The sequence below is a fragment of the Podarcis gaigeae genome (genome assembly GCF_964106915.1).
Source record: "Podarcis gaigeae genome assembly, chromosome: 2".
Lineage (NCBI taxonomy): Eukaryota > Metazoa > Chordata > Lepidosauria > Squamata > Lacertidae > Podarcis > Podarcis gaigeae.
The window spans coordinates 108919153-108938473 of NC_139679.1; the positions used below are offsets into that span (position 1 = coordinate 108919153).

Below are 19321 nucleotides of genomic sequence, written 5' to 3' on the forward strand. Positions count from 1 at the left end.
ATAAATCATAGCTTTATTGAAAATTACACTTATTAACATTGTTAAGTGGCTTCCTCGCTTCCCCTTGGTTAAGTATCTGCAAGCTGTTTTCAATTAATTTAACTTAACATATTTAACTAGGTAATCATTAAATTTAATCCACTCTTCCTGATACTCAGGCAGGGGGAGTTGTGGTCTTGGAGGGGCGCCGACAGCTGATGTTTTTTTTAAATAGGGGGAATGTTAAGCAAGCAAGCACTTTCTGGAGTTTCCCTCCCTTCTAAAGAACAACAAAATCATATAACCTAATAAAAAAAACCCAGAAGCAAAGTAGAGACTGTTTTATGAGAATTGGGCTTCAGAAAATAGCGATTGTCCCTGGCAAATGAGGACACTTGGACCACATGAGATTGGCACACACTGTCGGGAAGAGATCAGGATCAACTCTTAGTATGCACTAACTGTCTCCATTCTTAACTGAACTTTAGCCAGAAGCTTTAATGTTAAGTCAGCAAAACTGGCAGTAGAATTGGACTTGGACCTGGGAGACTCAAGGTCAACTCCTTGGCCAGCCACATACTCTCTGGATGCTCCATAGTAGTGCAACTGTTATTGAGCCATTTGCAGTTGCTCAAGCTAGAGTCAAGGTCTACATTTTTAATTCATCCCATATTTTACCAGCAATTCTCAAAGATCAGTATATGGATAAAAGATTTAATGTCTTTTGTTTATTGCATTCAGAGTTCTCCAGACAATCCTTTCAAATTTGTGTAGTGCTGATGCTTTGGGGAATAAGGTTTAGAATCCATAGCATGACCCAGGACACAGAAATGGCCAGTCATATCCTTAGGACCTATCTTCCAAAGGACCCATTAATGATCATGGTTGGATTATTTTAGAGGTGTAATACTAAAGACAGCTAGGAAACACTGAAAAAATCCCAGATCATGTTCTATTGACATGGTTTTCTTAGGTATGGGAAAAGGCTTAAGCAGACAAACAATAAAGGTAAGAGAAGGCCAGTTGAAGGAGGAAGTTGTGAATAGAGCTTGTTTATCAAGTAAAGGAATGATAAAAGTCAAGAACCGATCAATCCACATGTACAGTCATACCTCGGGTTGAAGTAGCTTCAGGTTAAGCATTTTCGGGTTGTGCTCCGCAGCGACCCAGAACAGAGCGTGTTACTTCCGAGTTTCGCCGCTTGGGCATGTGCTCAAAATGACGTCATGCACATGTGTGGAAGTGGCGAAACGGACCTGCGCACACGTGCAGTCGTGTGTTATGTTCTACAGTGGTACCTAGGGTTACATACGTTTCAGATTACATACACTTCAGGTTACAGACTCCACTAACCCAAAAATAGTGCTTCAGGTTAAGAACTTTGCTTCAGGATGAGAAGAGAAATCGTGCTCCGGCGGTGCTGCAGCAGCAGGAGGCCCCATTAGCTAAAGTGGTGCTTCAGGTTAAGAACAGTTTCAGGTTAAGTACAGACCTCCGGAACGAATTAAGTACTTAACCCGAGGTACCACTGTACTCAGGATGCGAATGGGGCTCCAGAACAGATCCTGTTCGCATCCAGAGGTACCACTGTATTATTAGGGGATATATAACAGAACACTTTGACAAACTTAATTTTTTTTAAAAGACAATTAATCTTTATTTTAATTAACTGAAAGGGAAAAAAAGATGAATAATTATGTATTTGTGCAATGTATTTATTCTCACATTTAGATAACTTACTTCAACACCACTTAAAATGTGTTATTTACCTCTATCATGTCTCCTCGTACTCTCCTTTTCTCTGAATTGAAAAGCCCCAAATGCAGAACCCTTTTTTTCATAGGGGAGTGGCCCACATATGATAATCACACATTATGACCCATACATCAGAACAATTTCACAGCAGAGATCACTGTAGTAAACCTGTGGCCCTCGAGATGTTGCTGAACTACAACTCCCACAGCCTCAGCCACCATGGCCAATGATCAGGGATGAGGAGAGTTGTTGTCCAGCAACATTTGGAGGGACACACAGGTCCCCCCCGCCCCCGCTCTGGTCTAGTTGATGAGTAGATTGAGGAAAGGGGTAGTGTGGTTATTTAAAAGCTGTTACACCGGGCTTTTTTCAGCTGGAATACACGTATTACACAAGAAACAAACAAAAAACACAAGAATCTTCTCTGTTCACAAAAGGAATTTTAATGCAATGACACGACAGTTTTCTGGATCAAAATATATGCAAATCTGTTGAACCTTAACAAAAAAGAAACACATCTTCCAAAAGTGCAGATGTGTCAGCGTGGGAGCCATTTATAAATCACTTAACAGTGCAATCCTATACATGATTACTAAGAAGCAAGTATTATGCTCGAGAGGAGTTACTCCCAGGTAAGTGCGTAAGAAGTGGAGCCATAATTCAGCAAATCCCCCTTAATCCTGTTTTGTCGCAGTGAAAACAAAGGACCTAAAAACAACCTAAAAGCAAAGACTCCGGTTTATCTGGTTTACGGATTGAAGCTGTGGCTGCTTTGGTAAACCTGAACTAGGCCAGATTAGCCACTGTGCTGTTCTCACAAGGAATCCCGATGGTGGGAATGGATATTTCCAAATTCTGTTGTGGAAAATCTACAAATTCCAGGGATCCTGGAAAGCCATAACCATTTAACTATGCAGCGAAAATATAGCCAAGGACTACTCCGTACATCCCTCCTTACTTTTCTGGGTTTATCCATCAAGGCAGGGAACTCCTACTGCATTTTAATCTTTGCATCTTTCAAGTCTTCATTCTATTTCAATGCAGTATGTTATCTACTTCGAACATAACTAAGATGCCAGGATGTCCCGCACACATCCAGACCAAGGGGGACAAGCGACTGGGATTTCAGTAATTAGCAAAGCACTCATTTACATAAGCTCCTAAGGTGCAAGCGTTATACATACCACTTTCCGCTAACTTGCTGCCAAGAAAGGAGATTCCGACTAAACATTGGGAATAACTTTCTGGCAGGAAGAGTTGTTTGACAGTGGGACAGACTCCCAGAAGAGATGGTGAACTCTCCTTCCCTGGAGGCTATTAAGCAGAGTTTGGATGGTCATTGTGTCTTGAATGATTGAGTTGACATTCCTACATTGCAGGGGCTTGGACTGGATTGCAACCCTACAATTCTATGATCCCCAGCGTGCCAGTGACATGGAAAAAAAGAAAGCCTTCCTTTTAAAGAAACAAATAACAATAAAATAAATGGGATAGGATAAGTGCTCATATGCTGAAGTGGTACAGCAGCATCTATTGCATAAACTGGTAATAAGAAGCATGGGAAAGGTCGTCCGATGGTGTTGACATGGGTTTAAGCAGGTGTTGCGTTGGTCACCACTGCTGATGCGAGTGGCCACCCATTGGATGCAGTGCAGGTAAGTCAAACACAGCCACGTTCCTTAGAGCAGGTATCTTCAACCTTTTCAGTCTCAGGACCCAATTTTCAGTGCAACGTACATTTGGGGACCCACTTCTTAATCTTTAACCGTATATTGGCATGGAGGTAGTGCTCCTTTTGCGACCCACCTTAGATAGGGCCGCAACCCACCAGCTGAAGACCAGCGCCACAGAGCACACTTCTGTTAGCCATAAGCTTGCTAAGCAAAGCATCTTGTTTTCCAAGTGACAGAAGTACTGCTGCCTGAGAGTTGGGAGGGAAAGCATTTCTGCAGCACAGACACTGCCCTGAGGGAAGATGTCTGGATCGCAGGGAACAAACAAGTGTGTATTTCATAAACTCCTATACATACGCAAGGTCTGGTTTATGACCAGACTAAACTATCGTTTATTAAACCGTGGCTGAGCGTTATGTGTGAACCCTACAGAAAGCCTTAATAGTGTGTTTACTGTCAACAAACCACAATCTAAAAGCAGAGCTTGCTGCTGGCTTATGAAACTCGGTTTGTTTTGACTATGGCTTCCTATTGAATGTGAACCCAGCACACTCTTCCTTAACTGTGAACTGTTTGGCCATTCCACCCCAGACACTCACCAAGCTTCAAAGGAATGAGGCAAGAGCAATTAGCAAACAAACCAAACTCTGGAGAAACAAGCCAGGGTTTGTCTGTCCATGAGGCAACTTGCAATTAACTCATGGCTTGTTAAGCAAACCATAGCTTAAATCCAGAGTGGGAACCAGTGGCCCTCGAGATGTCGGACTTTGACTCCTATCAGCCCCAGCCAACAAGATCAGTGGGGAGGATGGTGAGAATGCAAGTTAAGTAGAAATATGAAGGCTAGCTGAGATAATACAATATAAAAGTGTATAGAAATGTATTTATAATATTCAGCCTGCACTTAAATGTTTCTTATGATGCAAAATGCTCTTTCTCCCTCTCTAGAATTACGTGAACTTATAAGTTGTTTTCTTTTAAATTAAAATGGTTTGGGACAGGAAGGAACTTGCTCCTTTACTTATTTAAAAAACCGGATTTTGAGCCTAACTTTTAAACTGTGAATAGAAGGAGCTTGCGCTCATGGAAGGTGCAACTCTTCTTCCACAAATGAAGGCTCCTTCTCTTCATGGAGTTAAATGAAAATTCTTTGCCAATTTCTGTACAAAATTATGAATGGAATGGAATTGCAGAAAGAAGCTGGACCAACATATCGCAGAGGCTGTTTTCAGGGGCACATTCTAAGCTCTGTAGTTAGGCCCCACAATTTAAAGAAAGGACAAATTCTCTCCCCACAGAAATTAGCTGACTGGAAAATAAAAAGGAGGGACATATAACCAGCGTCAAAAAATGCCACCCAACCCCTTTCATAATGCACAAATACCTGGATTTTCTCTGGGGCTTCATCTAGGGTCAGACGAGTCTCGGCTAAAGTGAAAGCCCTGTACTCATTCCCGCAGAGTCCCAAAGCCCAGACGCCTTCATTGGGGCAAGTGACAACAGGTCCCTTCCTTATCACAGACTCTTTGACCACGCCAAGGGCCCAGTTTTGCCCATTACCCACCTCCACCTCCCAGTAATGTACCCCTGAGGAGAATCTTTCACTGCCCAGGAGAATCAGAGTGGAGTCAAATCTCTCAGGGTTGTTGGGCAGTGGCTGAACCATGTCTCCACGTCTCACGCTTTTCCTGTCTTCGCTCACCACAAGGAGGGGATGAGCTGTGTCGGGGTCGAGAGTAACGCTTACTGAGGAGAAACAGACAAACGGAAAACAATCAGAAGAGCTTGACAAAAAGGAAAGACAGGTTTTTACAATCAGATCCCGGAAAGCCCAATGCAAGCTAGAGCAGGGTCTCAAAAGAAATAAAAGGAAACAGAAGAATTAAAATTTAGACCATTTCATCTAATTGTTTTGGCTGCTCATTTAACGGTTTTAATGGTTACACTTTTTAACGAGCTTGTTTGATTATGGGTATTTTTAATAAATTTTGATGGAATTGTTTTAGATGTGCATTTTAATTACAGTGGTACCTCGGGTTACATACGCTTCAGGTTACAGACTCCGCTAACCCAGAAATAGTACCTCGGTTTAAGAACTTTGCTTCAGGATGAGAACACAAATCGTGCTCTGGCGGCGTGGCGGCAACGGGAGGCCCCATTAGCTAAAGTGGTTAAGAACAGTTTTGGGTTAAGAATGGACCTCCGGAATGAATTAAGCACTTAACCCGAGGTACCACTGTACCTGTGGATATTTTGAGTTTGATTTCATACTTGTAAACTGCTTAAGCCAGTCTGGCTTGTTAGAGGTATTATCAATCAATCAAGATGGAAAGAACAAAGTTGTTACTTTGTCAAGAGTGCTACAGTCTGGGCCCCAGTCTCCATTGAACTGAATGGCTACCAGTTCCATACAATAAGAAGCTGGTAAAAGCCCTGTGTCAGTTTGATGCAGTGGGGAACTGGCTATTTCCAGGCCATTAAAGAGTGCCAGACTGTTGTAATGGTTAAAGAAGGGTTTCCAAAACTTGGGTCTCCAGCTATTTTTGGACTACAATTCCCATCAGCCCACTGACCCTGTTAGCTAGGGATGATGGGAGTTGTAGTCCAAAAACAGCTGGAGACCCAAGTTTGGGAAACACTGGTAGAGAATGGCTTGGGTGGGTGTTGCCCTTCAACTATTGCTAGACTACAACTCCCCGCATCCCTGGCTGTTGGCCACGCTGGCTGAGACTGATGGGAGCTGGAGTCCAGGAACATCTTGAGGGCAACACACTCCCCTGTCTTGTATTAACCAGTGTTAGATTAGGACTGAGAAGGCTTTGGTTCAAATCCTTGCTCAGCTATGAAGCTGAGAAGAGTTTGGGCCAGCATATCTAGACCAATATTGTCTACTCTGACTAGTACCAGCAATCAGGCCAAGAGCTTTTGCAACATTTGCTACCTGATCTTTTAACGGGGCCTTTTCTGTGGTGGCCTTCCAGTTAAAATGTTCTTCCTGGAGAAGCACTCTTGGCACCATCAATGTCTGATTGACTTTTGATTTTTAACTGGGAAGATGGTTGGCATTTCCTGTACTCATCCTTTAAGTAGGGTGGGTACGATTTGTCCCTTGAAATGTATTTCAGCTTTTGTTTATTGCTGTTTTAATGCCTGGTTTGTTATTTCTATTTTTACTGGGCAAGTCGCCCTGAGACACTCTAGTGCAAAAATGCGACCAACGAATAATAATTAGCAATATTAATAACTGGAGGTGCCTAGGACTGAATTTGACATGTACAGCATCCCATAAGTGAAGCATTTGTCTGGAAAATGATCTTCTGCCCAACTGCAGTCTCCTTTAATGGGATTGTGGGAGCAGCAATAGCAATGGGGAAGCCCAAGAATACGATGGAAAGGAATTGCTGAAAAAATTAATAGAAGTGGAATACAAAAAGGGAGGTGTGAGGAGGTCGTGGAAACAAGTAAATGAAAGATAAGTTATTGAAAGTATTTGATGTGTTTTAAATTGTGTTTGTTTTGTTTTGTTAGTTTAATGTTAGTGTTTTGTTAGTGTAATGAAGTGGTTTTTTGTATTGTATTGTATGGTTTTTTTTCCTGTAGTGTCTAAATTGTTGGAAAAGGTAATAAATATTATTATTTTTAAAAAAGAATACAAAGCCTCACTTTCTCCTACTCTAAAGTGGAAAGACCACTTATTTGAGGGGGGGCTAGGAAAAATCTCAGGGATCCCCAGATACATACTACACCCCCAAACTCCAGGTCCTAAGTCATGGACAAGAGCAACAATTTCTTATGTTTACTTTCCCTCACAATAAGGACTTGGGCTTATGTGTTGTCATGGCGACAGATTCCTTCCACCCTCTGAAGGCAAGGAAAGAAGGGGGGGAGCAAAGAGGGTTAGGTGACTGAAGCTGTTCAAGACCCTCCCCTTTTCCTGTGAAATTATTGCTGTACAGGATGAAGCCATAAATACCACCATCCCTCACCATGTGAAGCCATTTCTCAGAGTTGGACAAGAGGCCCCAAATCAACATTGCTCTCAGCCTCTTAGAAAGTGACTATCCCAGTTTTTTCCCCAAAAAACCACAACTTACTCCTTTTAGCTGATGCTTCCATTGTCCTTGCTTTTGCCAATTCAGATATCATTGTCTCTAAAAAGAGAGAAGGGTTCAAGAATCAGGAATATTTACTCTTGCTACTAAATAAAGGTGAAGCATTGGATATGATCTCAGTAAGGAGGCAAGGAAAAGGCCAGTGGCGCAAGAGATGGAATTATTTTATGTAATGTCACTTCAGTAGGGAAACTGGGTAGGCTGTGAGAGCTACAAAATCTGGTACTTAAGAGTGGTGCTTAAGCATGCCTATTGCCATAGTTCTTTTTCAAGTTTCTAGCCCTCATGGATGCAAGACAACTGCTTCAGGGGAAATATGCAGTAGCGCTCTGGTGAAAAGTCAGAAAGCACGAAGCAGGTAAATCAGCAGAAGGTGACCTGCCACAGAATGCTGATGGACATGCTCTAGCTACTGAGAGGAAAAAGGTGTATCACAGAATGTATTCTATAAATGTAAAGGGACCCCTGACCATTAGGTCCAGTCGGGACCGACTCTGGGGTTGCGGTGCTCATCTCGCTTTATTGACTGAGGGAGCCGGCGTACAGCTTCCAGGTCATGTGGCCAGCATGAATAAGCTGCTTCTGGTGAACCAGAGCAGCGCACGGAAACGCCGTTGACCTTCCCACCGGAGCGGTACCTATTTATCTACTTGCACTGGCATGCTTTCAAACTGCTAGGTTGGCAGGAGTAGGGACCGAACAACAGGAGCTCACCCCATCGTGGGGATTCGAACCGCCGACCATCTGATCAGCAAGTCCTAGGCTCTGTGGTTTAACCCACAGTGCCACCCACATCCGTTAAATAATGTGCATCGGTGTAGCTGCTATAAGCGGAGTGATAGGTGATCTGGCCAAGGGGGAAAGCTTGTGTATGCGCCCCAAAACAAGAGGTCTCCTGTGTTATATGAGCTGTGAAAGGGGGAAAAGGTGCGAGTAATAAGCATGGTACTTAGGAAACACTGTGCTGAAGTGCTCTGCACAGCCCTTTCATGGCTCTTGCCTAAAAACTCCATTTCTGTTCTTCTTCTCCACCCACCTCTCCACTGATCTTACTCCTACCACATTACTTGCTTTCAACCAATCATATATTTAAAGGTAAAGGGACCTCTGACCATTAGGTCCAGTCGTGGCCGACTCTGGGCGTTCACCTCGCTTTATTGGCCGAGGGAGCCGGCGTACAGCTTCCGGGTCATGTGGCCAGCATGACTAAGCCGCTTCTGGCGAACCAGAGCAGCCCACGGAAATGCCATTTACCTTCCCGCTGGAGCGGTACCTATTTATCTATTGCACTTTGACGTGCTTTCAAACTGCTAGATTGGCAGGAGCAGGGACCGAACAACAGGAGCTCACCCCGTCCCGGGGATCCGAACCGCCAACCTTCTGATTGGCAAGTCCTAGGCTCTGTGGTTTAACCCACAGTGCCACCCGTGTCCCTAATCATATATTTACTGGATATAAAATTGGTACTTTCCCCCCCAAGCAGAACCCACATTGCTCATGTCCACATGTCTGTGCACTGCATTGTTGGATCTGAAGACAAAAGGAAGTTGTATCCCACACAGCACTAAGTTAAAGTCACTTAGAAGTATACTTGCTCCACTGGTGAAATCTTTCGCACCAGCAGAATGCACAAGCAGGTTGCTGTTAACTGTGTTGCTGAACAGATCATGCAATTTGCACAATTTGCACTAGTGCACAGAGAACATTAGATGCGGCCCACAGTACGGAAATTCAGCCCAAAGTTTGGAGATTCTTGTGTATTTTACACGGTCCTGAGGTTATCATTTGTCCTTCTCTGTACCTCGACATTTCTCCAGTGCCTCCTTGATAACAATATTTTTCAGACTGAAATGCCCAAGCTTCTTTTCCAGCTCAGTCGGAGAGGAAGCAATTTCCGCCATCTGTGAAATCTGTCCTTCTTTACATCTAGAATGGGAAACATGAAGGCGTTACATTGTGGTCCCAGCATTTTCCATACTATCAGAGCATTTAAGAGCTGCAAGCCCCCTTTCCCAAACTGCAATGTTATGATGTTACAGAATGTTTGTAAACATTCTAACTTCTGTTGGGAAAGTTCCACCGCTTAGGGAATGTAGAAAGCTTGTTTTGATGTAGGACCCCTATGCCACAAAAGGGTAAGCTTTGCACATGCGGCCCTGGGACAGGAAGGGGAGAAAATGTGGAATTACTGTGTTTGGAGGGCCAAAGAGGCAGGGATAAGCTAGGTTTTGATTAGAATGGATTTGAGGAAAGCTTTCTCAGTTTTTCCCACGCCGATAAAAAGTGAGATTTGCAAAAGTGTTACCTACCTGCTCAAAATGTTCCTGATGTCCTGGAGGCAAGGGAAGAAAAGAAAAAGAAGATCATTCTCACATTTATTATGCCATAAATATTGGCTGAAAGGCTTAGAAATTAGGGAGCAAATGGAAAGAGCACGACTCCAAAAATATTTGTTATAGAATAAGTATTTAAAATCCACTTCTGCCACAAGAGTCACTGGGTATTCTTGTTAAGACCTCGGAGTTTCAGTCTCCTGGCCAAATAAAAAGGGACTTAACTTGCAAGGTTGTAAAGCTGAATGAGGGACTTGTGGGCATTAAATGAAAATGCAGGGCAGGGGAAAGGAAGTGCTTTTTCACACAGCTCATAGAAAACAATGGTACTCCCTTAAGGTTACCTGATTTTTTTCAAATATTTTTTTTTAAAAGAAGCAATATCTTCTCTTCTATATTCTCCTCTGTCGCGCGGCCTTCCTCCAGGCCCCGGCCTGCTCTCTTGAAGCGCTAGCTGCCATGGAGTAGGCTCGGGTCAGGCCGGGGCTTGGTCAAGTGCCCTTGCCCTCCTGATCCTCTCCTCAGCGGTGGTGGTGGCAGCAAGGTCAGGCCTCCCCTCTTTTTTCCCCTTCCTCTTTCTCTCTCTTCCTTCTCCTCTCCTCCTTCTCCCTGCGTCGGCTCCGGGGTTTTCCTGGCCCCAGAGCACCATTGGACAGTCAGCCGGGTGGCAAGGCACTCTCACTCCCAGCTCGATTTGGGTTGCGGGGGTGTATGTCAGCGGTTCCCCCCGTTGATGTGCCGGGCATCCCCAGTCCCCCCTCGGCAGCGGCAGTCTCAGCACCCTGGAGCCAGCCTGGTAGCGCAGTTGACTCTGGCTGGCTTCAGGAGCTGCTGCTGCCGCCATGGCGCCCGCCATTTCGCCTCCCCGGAAGTCCCCATATGATGTGTCTTGTGCCGTTGAACCAATCATGCAACATTCATTCCCTACTAATAAATCTACAACACTTAAAATATAAACCCAGGGGACATTAAATTAAATCCGGGACATTCCGGGGACGGATTTTGTCCGGGGACAGATTTATAAATCCAGGGACTGTCCCTGGGAAACAGGGGCATCCAGTAACCATATACTCCCTCCCACAGGGCACAGTGATGGAGTTAAAAGAAGATTAGACAAATTTACGGAGAACAAGGCTACCAATGCCTACCAGCCTACTGCCAGAGGCATCATGTCCCTGGGTGCCAATTGCAGGTGCACAGAGTTGCGCTGATGTCTGGCACTGAACAACAGCCTCTCATGGCTACTTTCTGGAGGTAGGAGTGGAAACACTTAAGCACATTGCCCAAAATGCTGACCTCCCCGAGAGTCAGTGGCTCCCAACCTTTTTTTTGGCCATACCCCACCTAGGCATCTCTAAAATCCTGATTGCCCACCCTCGCCCCCCGGTGACATATAATTCTTATTATTCAAAAAGTAAACTCCTATTCACGTGGAGGAAGCCTAAAAGGCCATTAACTTGGTCTAAACAAGCTCAAATTGCCCCCCTTAAAAATCAAATTTCCCCCCTTAAAAATGGAATATGCACAAATAGCGAAGCTGACCGGGGAAACCTGAAACCAGCGTGATCAAGCTTTCCAAAAAGAAGGGAGTAAATTTATACAATATTTGAAAGAAAATTGCAAACAATTAACAACACTAGCAGGATTGACTTAAGAAGACTTGTAATGTTTATGATTTATACCTTTTTATGTTTATTTAAAATGTAAAAAATTGAAATGGATGAAATGCAAGGAGGAAGAGGAACAAATGCAATGAAATAGATAGGAATTATGGTAGCCACAAGCCGGGGGGGGCGGCGGGAGTCGACCAGCTCAAACGAGCAAAAATTTATTGTGAGCAATATGGATGTGTTTATATATTATGAAATGGAAACTTAATAAAATATTATTAAAAAATCAAAATCAAATTGCCCCCTTGTGGGGTGTGTGTCTCATGTTGGGAACCACGGCTCTAGAAGGATACCATGGTCAGCAGTATCCAAAAACCATTGAGCGACAAGGAGAATGAGCAGGAATTTGTTTCAAAATGGGAGGTTTTCAAAGAATATTTGAAAAATAAATATAGAAGTTAAATTCTGTTGCAGCATTCGAGGAACTTCAGTAATAGTTGCAAGGTAGATATAAGAAATTAGATATATTAAGAAAAAGTTTAATATGATAAAAGTGTGTGTTGGTAATAAGTAATATGAAATCGAAATATGGAATAGACGGGAGGTTGGGTCTTTAGTGTTAAGACCAATATATGCTTTATTGTTTGTTAAGAAAATTATGTGTCTATGGTTATTCTTCTGTGTAATTTGGTATTTGTGTTTTTTCTTTTTCCTGCTGTATCAGTAAAATTTTTAAAAAAGAAATATATAAAAAAGGAGAATGAGCAGGGTTGCACTCCTCAAATCCCTCTCCTAGCAAATGTCACAAACCAAGGAAGTTTCAGTGCATGCAACACAAATAAAACAAGGTATGGCACCTCTTTTCTTTTCAGGTGGCTGTTTCTGCACTTTTGGCTTTAGCGCTGAAACCCAGGAGAGGCAAGAAGCCCTCCAGAGAATCTCACCTGCAGGAATTCACTGGCAGGCTGTTGGCACTTGTTCTCAACTTCGCTGATCAAGGCATCGAGGCGATCAATCTCCCCTGAGAACCTGCCGGATTCCACGTCTCTCCTGTGCACGATCTCCTTGTCAAACTTCTTCAGCATGATAACCAGGAAGCGCTCAATTTTTTCCATGAACTCGTGGATCTGATTAAATTCAGACTCCACCTTCTGCTTCTCACTTTGTACATCATCCTGTAAGGAGCAGGAGAAGGGCCAGCCGGGATGGTGAAACAGCACAAGGAAGCAGACGTACAAATATCCCTGATGCTCTCACATTGGTACCCTAACCAGGGTTGGGTACCTGCTCAAAGGAATATCACGTAAGGCAGTTTCCATTGTTTCAGAGAGTCAGACTATTGGTTAGACTAGTAATAATAATAATAATTTATTATTTGTACCCCGCCCATCTGGCTGGGCTTCCCCAGCCACTCTGGGCGGCTTCCAAAAAAATATTAAAATACTGTAATACATCAAACATTAAAAGCTTCCCTAAGCAGGGCTGCCTTCAGGTGTCTTCTAAAAGTCTGGTAGTTGTTGTTCTCTTTGACATCTGGTGGGAAGGCGTTCCACAGGGTGGGCGCCACTACCGAGAAGGCCCTCTGCCTGCTTCCCTCTAACTCGGCTTCTCGCAGTAAGGGAACTGCCAGAAGGCCCTCGGTGCTGGACCTCAGTGTCTGGGCAGAACGATGGGGGTGGAGACTCTCCTTCAGATATACTGGATCGAGGCTGTTTAGGGTTTAAAGGTGAGCACCAACACTTTGAATTGTGCTCGGAAGCGTGCTGGGAGCCAATGTAGGTCTTTCAATGTAGCTCAACGTTGTCCACACTGACCAGCAGTTGGGTCTCTGGCATTTCAGCCAGGGGACATACTGGAGATGAAAGACCTTCTGTACCACTGGGCTAAGTGTACCAAGTCGCTGGAGATGATAGCTTCAGTCTAACTGAATCATAGGTACAAACAGACTGAACAGATAATGGTTCACGACATGTAAGAGAAATTGGATCCAGTTTATTAATGCACCTGCCTCCTTCAACACCAGAAGAAACAGTCTTCTCTTTCTCCAGTGATGTGATGCAGAGAAATTTCCCTTGAAATTTCTCCAAAACAGTTTTCCCCCCAGTGCTTTTTTCACCACGGGCAGCGGGGGGGGGGGGGGGATGTGTTTCATAAGTTCATTCGTAACAATGAACGGGTGCCATTTGCAAAGACAAACATTAGGCAACTTGGGAAGTTTCAAAGTTTTCAGCTTTGTTTACTAAACACAGCTAAAACAGACTTGCTAAGTTAGACCACCCTCTTGGGTTTTCCACAGTGGGCTGAAAATCTTCTGATGCTAATTACCCTAATTTGCAATTCAAAATTTTCTAGAAAACCCTCATCACAATTTCCCGCACCTCCTGGTCCTTCTTGTAGACAAGCTCTCACCTGATCAGCCTGCCTTCTGCACTCCAGGTCTTCTTTTAATTCCTTCAGCTTCTCCCTCCGTTCTGTCAGAACTTTCACATGGGCAGCAACTTGTTTCTGACAAAAGATAAATCTGAAAGTAATGTACATACCCTTTTTCTCATGTATGTTGTGATAAGTCATATAGCTTTCTGCTTAGCCAACTTACTTCCCCCTAGTGCAGAGTACTCCAGCCATTTTTTAAATTATGGGATGGCTTCAGCATACTCGGGAATCAAAAGTCTTGTGTCTCTTGTAGGGAATGTATACTTTTGGGGGGCATTCTGCAATTTCCATTTTAGGAAGATCATTCTAAATGCTATTCAAATGATGGCCTATAAGCCATAAGGCATGTCATGTACAGTTGTGCCTTGCTTTTCGAACAGTTTAGTTCTCAAACGTTTTGGCTCCCGAACATTGCAAACCTGGAAGTGACTGTTCCGGTTCGTGAACTATTTTTGGAAGGTCCGACGGGGTTTCTAATTAGCTGCAGGAGCTTCCTGCAGCCAATCAGAACCCATGCTTTGGTTTCCGAACGTTTTGGAAGTCGACAGGACTTCCAGAATGGATTCCATTGGACTTCCAAGGTACAACTGTATTTGCTTGTTGTGTTTGATTCTCCAGCTGTCACTGATCTGCCCCAAACTCCACACAAATTTCAGGCTTATCACTAGTCAATTATTTTCAAAATGGATTAATTTTTGAAAAGAATTCCAGCTCAGCTTTCCACCAGACAAGGCTGTACAGTGGTACCTCGGGTTACATACGCTTCAGGTTACAGACTCCGCAAACCCAGAAATAGTGCTTCAGGTTAAGAACTTTGCTTCAGGATGAGAACAGAAATCACGCAGCAGCAGCAGGAGGCCCCATTAGCTAAAGTGGTGCTTCAAGTTAAGAACAGTTTCAGGTTAAGAATGGACCTCCGGAACAAATTAAGTACTTAACCTGAGGTACCACTGTATAGAAATTTTTATAAATGGGGGGGAGAGAGATGTAAGAAATCAAACAGTGTAATCAGCTGTTTAACACACCAAAACAACCCATGCTAACTGTGCACTTTAAGTCTCAGAACTGACGTATGTATACCAGACGAAGAAGAAATAGGACAAAACAGCAAGAAACAAACTGGGAAGTGAAGTTGTCTTTGGCCTGAAATGTTCTGTTCCTTGATCCCTTTCAGAGGATCTGTCAAAGACTGGGAAGACTGAATGTTACAGAGGGAGCTGTGCATCCTGTCTAGAGAATCTTCCACCCCCTCCATGTTTTTCAGTTGGAAGGGACCCATGTTAAGGAAATGGTTTGTTATGTGTAAGCTGGACATAAAAGGATTTATCTCTTCCCCTCCCCCCCTCCCCAAGTGAAGCTACGGGCAGTATGAAACTGCAGCTGGTGATCTCTCTTATCTTCTACCAGGGTGATTCATCACATCCTTGGATAAGTGAGTCTCCCACTCTCATTCCTCTGAACACAGAACTGGGAGAAAGGTGATTTGCCTTCGAAAATGCAAAACACTGAACAAGACTGTTACCAGGGGAAAGAGGAGACTGGAAATTGCTTGCTGTGAGAGAGACCTGAGACAGATCTGAGTCACAGAGACTCAAGAGTAAACAGCTAGCCCAGCCGTGGTTCTCAAAGCTTTTTCGCTGGGCCACGCTTACAGAATAAAAATTTCCTTACACCACACCTAATTTTCTATTTGGTAAGAAACATACTGGGAAACAAAAAAGAAACAACTCCTAGCAGTGCTTGATTTGTATCACAGAGCACAACTAGTTTATAATATAATCCCATGACAGAAGTCAGAAGATAGAAGTCAGCGCTCAGGAAAACAAATCCAGAAACGAAGAACGACAAAGAATCTAATAGCAGCTTAAAGCAGGTTTGGGGAAACTTTGGCCCTCCAGATGTTGCGGAACTACAGCTCCCATCTCCCCTAGCCATAGATTGCCATTCTGCAACATCTGGAGGGTCAAAGGTTCCCCAAACCTGCCTTAATTATTTCACAAGCTTTCGTGGACCACGTCACCAGATGGCCAGAGAGAAATTCTCACGTGTCCTGTGTGGGGACGAGTGAGGGATTGTGAGGTCGGAGCTGACCAAGCAGGCCAGGCCGTAGTTTTCAAGAAGTCATGAATGTTATTAATTTGGTCATCTTTCAGGCGCCCAAGACCCTTCCTGGTTTTTCTGCAACACATCCAAGCATGCTCTCCACCTCGGAAACTTTACTTCTAACTGCATATCCTTCCCATCTAGCTGTAAGAACAAAAAAACATGCTAAGCAAAAGCCTCAAAGCTGCCGCGCCTGGTGTGCATGACTAAGCAGAGGATCGCCATAGAAACCATGAGTTGGAAGGGACCCTGAGGACAATCTAGCCCAGTGGAGTCCAAACTTTTTTCAAAGAGGGCCAGATTTGATGATGTGAAGGGGCCGTGTGAGGGCCAACTAAAGTTGTTGACCTTATTTTTAGGGTTGAAGTTGCTTTTTTAAGGATTTAAGTTGTGGAGGGTTTTTTTAGGATTTTACCCCAGGAAATAAACTGCCACGGGGAGGGGGGGCAGATTGAACCAACCAACGGGCCAGATTAAGCCCCCCGAAATGGACTTTGGACATGCCTGATCTAGCCCAACCCCCTGGCCATAACGGAATAATCATTGAATTTTAATATTTTGTTGGAAGCCGCCCAGAGTGGATGGGGAAACCCAGCCAGATGAGCAGGGTATATTATTATTATTATATTACACTGGTACCTCAGGTTACAGACGCTTCAAGTTACAGACTCCGCTAACCCAGAAATAGTACCTCGGGTTAAGAACTTTGCTTCAGGATGAGAACAGAAATTGCGTGGTGGTGGCAGCGGGAGGCCCCATTAGCTAAAGTGGTACCTCAGGTTAAGAACAGTTTCAGGCTAAGAGGTTCCACTGTAAAGCCATTCTCATTTGGAAGGTATTTTTGAAAAGTATTGCAAAGTATCAAAAAGCGCATTCCGTGTGCATATATTTTAGATCCTTTAATGAGGATAATAATAATTTATTACTTATACCCGCCCATTCTTAACCCGAGGTACCACTGTATTATGGGGAACAGGGCGGTGGGCTGCTTTTGCCTCCCCATTTTTGCCTCCAATTAAGTTCTTAACCCGAGGTACCACTGTATTATTATTATTATTATGGGGACCAGGGCGGTGGGCTGCTTCTGCCGCCCCCCACCCACCCAGCCGGCCGGCCGTCACCTTGTAGTCCTGCGCCGCCTCCTCGATGGGGAGCATGGGGTGGGCTTTGTGCGCCCGGGACTCCCTGCAGATGACGCAGACGGGCGTCTCGTCCTCCTCGCAGAAGAGCTTGAGGGGCTCCTGGTGTTTCTCGCACAGCCGCTGGCCGGCCAGCGTGGCGGCCGCGTCCAGCCGCAGCCGCTTCGCCACCTCCACCACGTTGCCCAGCTCCCGGTTGGGCCTGAAGCTCCTCTTGCGCGACCAGCGGCGGCACTGCGGGCACGAGGTGGTCTCGGCGTCCGCCTTGCCCCAGCACTGCGCGATGCAGGCCTGGCAGAAGTTGTGGCCGCACTCGATGGACACGGGCTCCTTGAAATAGCTCAGGCAGATGGAGCAGGTGATCTCCCGCTGCAGAGTTTCCAGGGGGCTCTCGGTGGCCATGGCTGCCCGGCGATGGCAGGAGGAGGAGGAGGGGGAGGAGAAAGGGGGCGGCCCGTGGGGGGGAAGGCTGGGGAGGCTCCACGTGGCTTCCTGCGGGAGCCGCATTGGCTGCGCGGGGGCCGGAGACCCGGGCAAAACATTGCGCAAGGAGGGAGCGGGGAGGGGGAAAGGACTCCTCCACCCCCACCCACCGCCGTACTCAGATGCTGGACCACAACTCCCAGCATCCCTGAGCATCAGCCGTGCTGAGCAGGGGCTGATGGGAGATGGAGTTCAGCAAATGCACTTTAAAAATGCGCAATTTTCTAAAAATGCGCAAACGCGCGGGTTACTCCTCTGCACTGCCAGATTTCCGTATAAGCTAAACAAGCTATGTAGCCTAGGGTCCCACTCCCTTGGGGGCCCCCAAAAAAAATTAAAGAAAAAAACTGGATGTACATTTCCTAAATATAAGATAAAAAACAAATGAAATAAAACCTACATACAGCAGCAGTGTTTTGTGTTGTGTAGGCTCCTAGGATGTAAGTCATGGGCCCCACCTGCTAGCCTGCTCCCTAAAATATCACTGGTTTCCTCATTTCTAGATATAGAGATATAGGGTGCCTACATTTTGCATGGGACTGGTTGCATGGCAACATGTACAAATGGCTTTAGATACCTATAAGGTCCATAAATTACCATATAGTATATATTCGCCACAAAAAACAGCGACAATTTGTTGTTGACAAAGGACAGCTGGACATATAAAGAGCCCCAATACCTTCATTAGCTTAGGGCCTCATCAAACCTAATTCCATAGCTGTCAACGTTTCCTTTTTAAGGGAAATTCCCTTAGGCTTCCTCGCAAGAAAAGGGAAAAGTTGACAGCTATGCCTAAATCCGGCCCTGTTTCTCTGCGAAATTGCTTTGAACTGAGGCTGCTCAAGTCTATCAAAGCTCATGTTCTTATAGTCAGTGCTTTTTTCTGGGGGGACGCATACCCCTAAACGTTTTCTGAATCCTTGTACTTTTGTCCATTTACTGTATTTATTTTCCCCGATTTGAACTATAACATGGTGATTTCCTTGAGTCAAAAAGAGAGTACCCCCTAAACATTTTTTAAGAAAGAAAAAGCACTGCTTATAGATGACAAAGACACAAGTTTTAAGTTGTTGACTGCTTCGCAAATCAGTCAATAGAGCATGGGGCTCTTGGAATCATCACAGAATAGACTTGTAGAATTGTAGAGTTGGAAGGGATCCCCTAGGTCATCTAGTCCAACCCCCTGCCATGCAGGGATGGCTTAATCTCAGGGTCGTGGGTTCAAGCCCCAATACTGGACAGAAGATTCCTGCATTTTAGGGGGTTGGACTAGAGCTACAGTTCCCTGTGAAGAGAGTTCGATTGTTAAACCACTCTGAGAATCATAGCTCAGTAAGGGGAATAGGGGCCTCGGAACAACTCTCAGCACCCTTAACAAACTGCAGCCCCCAGAATGCTTTGGGGGGGAGCCATGATGGTTTAAAGTGGTATCACATGTGCTTTAAATGTATGGTGTGAATGTGGTCCAAGAACCTGTAACCATGTTGTTCCAGTGCTCTGTCTGGAGCTGAAGAGCATCAGCCTTAGCCCAGGAGCAAGCGATCAGTGTTGCTTGAGGAGCTTGGTCTACTCATGAGGCATAGCCCTCTACTCCTCCAGAGACCTTGGCCTTCAGGCAGGGACTCTGGCATCAGGCAGTGGAATGGGCTTCCGCCCATAGTAGCTGCTGCTCTTTGGGGCTTGGAAGTGGCTCAGTTTCCA

General features: G+C 44.9%; 1 protein-coding gene and 1 long non-coding RNA gene across 2 annotated transcripts in view; both read right to left on the reverse strand.

The window, feature by feature from the left end:
• LOC310835735 (uncharacterized protein) overlaps positions 1 to 17735 on the reverse strand; it is a 28811-nt gene extending 11076 nt beyond the window's left edge. The window contains exons 1-7 of the mRNA XM_083720682.1: positions 17120 to 17735; positions 13872 to 13967; positions 12407 to 12637; positions 9829 to 9851; positions 9321 to 9445; positions 7502 to 7558; positions 4638 to 5153 (exon numbers count right to left, since the gene is read on the reverse strand). Coding sequence (XP_083576808.1) covers positions 4638 to 5153; positions 7502 to 7558; positions 9321 to 9445; positions 9829 to 9851; positions 12407 to 12637; positions 13872 to 13967; positions 17120 to 17644 — 1573 coding nt within the window. The 5' untranslated portion in view covers positions 17645 to 17735. The remainder of the gene's footprint in view (positions 1 to 4637; positions 5154 to 7501; positions 7559 to 9320; positions 9446 to 9828; positions 9852 to 12406; positions 12638 to 13871; positions 13968 to 17119) is intronic.
• Positions 10438 to 12400, reverse strand: LOC310838258. The gene is made up of 2 exons (XR_014560860.1): positions 11051 to 12400; positions 10438 to 11004 (listed from the first exon to the last, which is right to left on the reverse strand). It is a non-coding gene; the product is annotated as an uncharacterized lncRNA (long non-coding RNA).
• Positions 17736 to 19321: the final 1586 nt, after the last annotated feature.